We start from the raw sequence: 6,042 nt of genomic DNA, 5'->3' as shown, positions 1-6,042 counted from the left end.
AGTTTGAGGGTTGGCTTGTCCTGGGTTCAGCTTTCGTCTCGGGCATGCTGTTCTTCCTCTGCAGAAAGGAAGGAAGAAGATTTTAAATTAACTATTGCGGGCCAGCACTTCACTTCTCGATGAGACACGGCGAGTGCCGAGACACTACCTGTAGGGGAGTGAAGGCTGTGTCTGCCGAACTAGGTGCGGTGACAGCAAGTATGACGTCAGCCTTGTCCTCGGGGAAGCTGTGGGGCTTCAGCAGACAAATTTACAATCCACCCCGGGTACAATCGTGTCCATCGCACTTGGGGCGCTCGTGACGTCACCGCCTTATTTCCCGTTGCCCAAATTTCAGTCATTTTGGAACGACCTTTGGACAAATCAAACATTTTTCACTGATTATGCAAGAAGAATTCCTTGGCTGGTAGGATTGTTTCAGCAGGTGACTCAGTGTGACTTCACACAGTCTGGCTGCTGGGATAGGAGAAGGCAGGATGTCAACAGCGTGAAGAAGACTGTGAGTCTGTACACGGGGTATCACTTGAAAGCAGCGGCAGTCCTGGCAGCTTTCTTGAAGCAACAGCACACGGAAAGGTGTTCGGATTCAAATATTTCATTGTGCACAGGTTTGATTGAGTTGATATCAGATAGCAGCGGCCTCCTGACAACATTCCGTAAATCACCCATTTCCCTTAGCGAGTTTAGGACAGAGCTTGCAGAATTTGGCAACATGACATCAGTGTCATTTGATGAAAACAGAGACATCGTATTAACGGGTGGAGAATCCAACTACACAGTCTACAATGTTCAAGAAAATAACGGCAAAGACTATGTATTCAAACAGGTACTGGTTTCACTTCCGACAGGATCTCTACAGGGACTTGATATTTTATTTCCCCTTTTTGATTTTATTTTTACAACTTGTATTAGTTTATTTATTGGAAACATTAACTGTATGTTAACATTTTGCTGCCAGCTCAAGCCAATAACGGATTGCCATTTCCTATAATCGTTTCAAAGTGATATTTGTTTTAACCGCTGAAAAGAGGAAATTTCCAACTTCAGAGAATTCATACATCTCTTAGTCTAGTACAGGAATCGGAAACAGTTTCACTTAGTAGCTGCCAATTTTATCAGTCTTCCATATCTACATACATCATTTGTCTTTCTGCAGGTTGCGACATACGCAGACAGCAAACTTACGATCCAAGAGTCTGATGTAGTCTTTTACAGAGAAAACGGAAGTTCTTTGTCCTGGTCACAAAGAATGCCTGCTCAGTGTGACTGCAACACAGGGGATTTTTATATTGTCGGAATTCTGTCAATACATGAGAAAAATCCCTTGTCATCTCTTACATGCGGCAAGATTAAAACACTTGCAGGCGCGGATTTAGCAGAGTCCGTGGCGTTTGCAGTGAAAGAAATAAACAAAAAAGAAGGAATGTTTGCAGTAAGACATTTTTTTATTATTTTTAGTGTGACTTGCTTTATAAGCTAGCCCCTTAAAGTTTTCTGAAAGTTCCAGTCTAAGCAGAGATTACTTACGAGGTCGTCTGACATTTCTTAGCAGAATATCAGAGGTGATGTGCAAAGAAGCAAAACACTGCATTTAAAAGTAAACCCCATTGGCACTGGTTTGTATTTCGTTTTTGTAAATTCAGGACATCTTGCCAGGTCATAAGATTGGACTGCTACTTATCAACTCCTGCAGCAGTCCTCTCGTGGTCCGCCAGAGACTTCTGGACTTGCACACTGGACGTCTGCCCCTGCCTGACCCTAGCCACCTCAACAGCAGCATCTTGCTGTCAAACATTATGGGATACGTGGGTGCCTATTTTAGTGGCGATAGCATTGCGGCGGCAGAAATATTGACAGGCATTGGCAGACCTTTTGTACAGGTACGTCTGTCTTTCAGAGAGCTTTCACATCTTGCGGTGCTAAATGTGATTTCTTTCAACTTTCTCCTGCATTTTCAGCAACATAACAAACAATGTCTCATAACATCCGAGTTAATCAGGCTTACTGTCTGTTTAGGTGAGTGCTTCTTCCACTTCTTCTGACCTCAAGGACAGAGTAAAATATCCCTACTTTATGCGTCTGGTTCCAGCGGACGACGTGCAAGTACAGATCCTGCTGGACGTGGCAGTCAAGCTGAACTCCACTTACATCCAGGTCATGTATGACAAGATGGCGGACTACGCCCAAGGACTCGTGCGAAAGCTTGAAGAAGCGTTGACACAGAACTACACCAACATCTGCATCGCTCAGAAAATCGCCGTTACTAGTCGCAGTGATGTCAGCGAATACAAATGGATCAAGGATGAGCTCCGCAAGAAGAGTGCCGCCAAGCTGGTCATCGTCGTGCTCTATGACGTAGACATTGAGAAGGTCATGGACGCCATTTTACCTGACCTCACGTCCAATGACAATTTCCTCTTCCTCGCAAGCGATTCGTGGGGCAAACACCAGGAGCTAATCCAAGGCAAGACCAAGTTGGAAGGGTCGCTGGTCCTTTCACAAGACGTTTTATACAACTCGTCCTTTCACACCTATTTCACGTCTGTGGATCCCACAAAAACAGAGAATGTTTGGCTCAGATACTTTTGGGAGGCCAGGAAAAACTGTTATTTTGACAAAAGTTTTGAAAGGAAAGGCAAGACAGGACTCTGTCCAGAAAATATAGCTTCCGATTATGTCGACGATCCTCTAGCTTCACTTCACATACAAGCTGTGAATGCCCTTGTACTAGGCTTCAACCAAACCTTGAATAAACTGTGCGGATCAGCTGCCAGGCAGTTGTGCAGTGCTTTTACTTCGGAGGAGCTTGTCAAGACGATGAAGAACATCCGTCTAGACATGTACAATAGAGGAGAACTTACACAGGTGTTTGATGACAACGGAGACGGGATTGTGGGCTTTAAGATTCTACAGGTGACACGAGACAGAACGTCTCCAGTAGATGCTGTGATATACACTGAGGTAAGTTCTTCGCCAGTGACCAAAGATTCAAATAATGTAGCGTGAAGGACCTTGTCATCTGCCAGTAATTTTCTCCTGACAGCAGTTTCAAATTTCCAGACGATGTGTAGATGTTACTCTACTATATATACTCCTATAGTTTTCTTAATTTTGCGCACCGTTCAAAATCTCTCTTCGTGTAATTTTTTTTTTAGTAAAAACTTATTTCAATATTGAAAAACGTTGCACGCGCCTTTGGAAACCTTTCGCCAACCACAAAAGACCACGTCTTACATAAGTGGGAAATTTCCTTGACAGGAAGAACATTAAACAAAACAACAAACTCCAGATTGAAGATATTTACCAAAATATTAGAGTCTATAGCTTTAGAGTATGATTTGTATTCATAATTTTCACTAAAATTAGGTAAACATAATGAATTTTTCAATTCAATTTCAATGTCATTTTTATATTGCATATTTTGTAGTATTTATACGTTTACCCAGCAACCACACAAGATTCTGCCAAGCTTGGGCCAATATTTTTAGCTTGGTCCAAGCTTGGCCGATTCTGGCGCGCTTCATGGGTATTTACTGTTTCCCTCTTCACAGAATCCGATAAACCATGTCAAATGTTTATTTAGGTTGGATCATGGACAAACCAAAAGCTAACATTAGACGAAAGCAAGCTAACGCCACCTGGTGGTGAACAGTTTTCAGCGGTCTGCCCGAACCCAGCTGAGTGTAGCGCGTGTTTCAAACAAGCTAAACAAACAACAACCATATCTAATGGGTATTTCCATTTCTGATTTCTTTGATGATGTTTCCAATATTTTCATTCTGCGGAACAGAGTACGACTATGGCATTTGCCTGAAGGTCCAGAAACCGTTTTAGGAATCTTTTTATCTAGTGACTAATGAACATAGATATTTGGTGACGCTGAGAAGAAATTGTTACGTGACCATTGATTCTTTTCAAATGGATTTACGTTTGTTTACCAAACAATAATTTCTTTGCATGTGTCATGTGTGAACAACTATCAGAACAACATCTGCGCATGTTTAGGCTAGTATGGCTATGAACATTATCTTTTTGGTAATTTTACATGGCTAATTGGTCCGATGACGTGGTATTAAAGTAATGGTCCAAGAAACAGAAGCATCACCTGGATCGAGGGAGACAATTTCATTATATTCTTACTGCTAATGTGATCGTTCCAGCTCTATGACAATGCTATACCTCATTGTACTATCTATAAACTTTTTTCTGTTCAAGCGACAGTGACGACAACATCACCGTACCGGTAGTCGTGGGAGTCAGTCTTCCACTTGCCGCTGCTGTCATCGTTCTTATTGTTTTTGTCGTTCACTTCTGGCGTCGCTTGAAGGTAAAAGGTTCGTATCTTTACATCACTGCCTGAGACTGCGGCAATGTTTCTTCTGTAACACCTTTTATTTCATCTATTTACAAATCCATATTTTTCTCCAGTGTTGTCGCTGTACTGCATATTAAGTATAGCACGATGTAAAAAATAATTTAAGTTCCTTATTTTGACGTGTGATAAACTTCTCCATATTTATTTTGATGTTTATTGACGAATACCAGGTAGGAGGGGAACAACTATCAGGTTCGTGCCAGGTGCTAGACGCAGTGGTGACAGCACTTGCACCTGTCCAACTCCTTCGGGTCCTGTCAGGAATCAAACGAGGCCGAACCCTGTGAACACTATGCTTCTCTGGGAAACTCTGCTCAGCTGTGTTCTGGTGATCCTATTCTTGTTCCTGAAGACAAAGCTTCAGTTCATTCTGAGACGAGTCTCCCACCCCCTCTATGTAACGGTACTGTACAGGAAGAATGGGGTGGATACATTACGCCAGTGTACTAGAGTTTATAACAGTTAAATATAGAATTTCACAATTTATACATTTTGTTATTTATCTTATCATTTACTAAGATGCTTTGCTAATCTTTTTTAAAATATTTGACGACATAATCTTAATTAAAACCACAAAATTCCTTATTCATGTTAAATTTATTTCTAGTTTTTAAATTCTTTTTGATAGTAAAAAGGTTCTTTGTGATAATCTAAAGGTACTTAATGATGTCAAATGTATGACAAAACTGTTATTGAAATTCCTTACCGTATCGACCACAAGCTATTTAGCAGACATTTGAAACACGAACACCTCTAAATAATAAAATATTTGCTTTCAAATTTTATTTATTTGTTACTTAATTTAATTTTAGTTTAGTTTTGCAATCAACTACTGCCTGTAACACAGATAATCCTGAAGATTTTAAAAGGAGAATAAAGTAGAATACAATGTATAACCCTAATGTGTCAAACTTTAATATGATTAAAACTTGCTACTGTTTAAAGTACATCTAGTTACAATGTGAAGTAATTTATATTAATTCCTGTAACCGCGAGTAAAATATTTTTCATTTGATAAAGTAACTTAATGTCTTTATGTATATGCAAAAGTGCCAGTTGTGCCATTAAGTCTGTGACAGGAAGTTGAACATTACAAGAGTAAAGATGTTTTGCCAAGTGCTGACTAACAATAAATGTGTGAGAGAGAGAGATAAAGTGAAAGAGAGGCGGGGATACTCAGTTTGCCTTACCTTGTAAAAGAAACGAAATATTTTATGCTAAATAATAACAATCATACAATAACATATACCCTTGTACCTAAGTTTCAAAGACACAACCAAACAGTTTGTGAGTGCAAGGTAATGAGAATGAGAATAGTTTACATAGATATCATAGCCAGCCTGAAGTTTGACAGCTTTTTATTAGTATGTAGCTATGTCCTTCAATAATTAGACTAATTTTGTAAACTTGATGACCGTATTGTGGCTCTAACGTGATCCAACCACAATACAAAGATTTCCGAGCTTCAAAAACTTATGAACACCTCCATTTCAAATTTAGGGTAGAGCTTTACCAGTTTGAACAAGATCATGAGTGGAGCAGATTGTAACTTTAATTAACTTTGTAAGACTAACGCTTATCATTATTATAATAGTTGTCTGGTGTTGAGATACGTTGCATTAGGAAACACTGTTCAGAGATTTACACTTTCAATGAACCCTGACAAC

General features: G+C 39.9%; 1 protein-coding gene across 1 annotated transcript; it reads left to right on the top strand.

The window, feature by feature from the left end:
- Positions 1-206: 206 nt before the first annotated feature.
- On the top strand, positions 207-5,486 carry LOC112560905 (metabotropic glutamate receptor 3-like). The gene is made up of 7 exons (XM_025233016.1): positions 207-826; positions 1,157-1,432; positions 1,644-1,880; positions 2,017-2,961; positions 3,584-3,732; positions 4,216-4,334; positions 4,546-5,486. Exons 1-7 carry the CDS (start codon positions 713-715, stop codon positions 4,839-4,841), a joined length of 2,136 nt encoding a protein of 711 aa, XP_025088801.1. The 5' UTR covers positions 207-712; the 3' UTR covers positions 4,842-5,486.
- Positions 5,487-6,042: the final 556 nt, after the last annotated feature.

The sequence above is a fragment of the Pomacea canaliculata genome, linkage group LG3, assembly GCF_003073045.1.
Source record: "Pomacea canaliculata isolate SZHN2017 linkage group LG3, ASM307304v1, whole genome shotgun sequence".
NCBI classification, from domain to species: Eukaryota; Metazoa; Mollusca; class Gastropoda; order Architaenioglossa; family Ampullariidae; genus Pomacea; species Pomacea canaliculata.
This window is presented reverse-complemented; position numbering and strand designations above follow the sequence as displayed.

Excerpts from the sequence above, each read along its gene's own strand:
- LOC112560905 (XM_025233016.1), top strand. The coding sequence starts at position 713 with ATGACATCAGTGTCATTTGATGAAAACAGAGACATCGTATTAACGGGT. Across the intron at positions 827-1,156 it reads AAGACTATGTATTCAAACAG|GTTGCGACATACGCAGACAG; the intron begins GTACTGGTTTCA and ends GTCTTTCTGCAG. Across the intron at positions 1,881-2,016 it reads TTGGCAGACCTTTTGTACAG|GTGAGTGCTTCTTCCACTTC; the intron begins GTACGTCTGTCT and ends CTGTCTGTTTAG.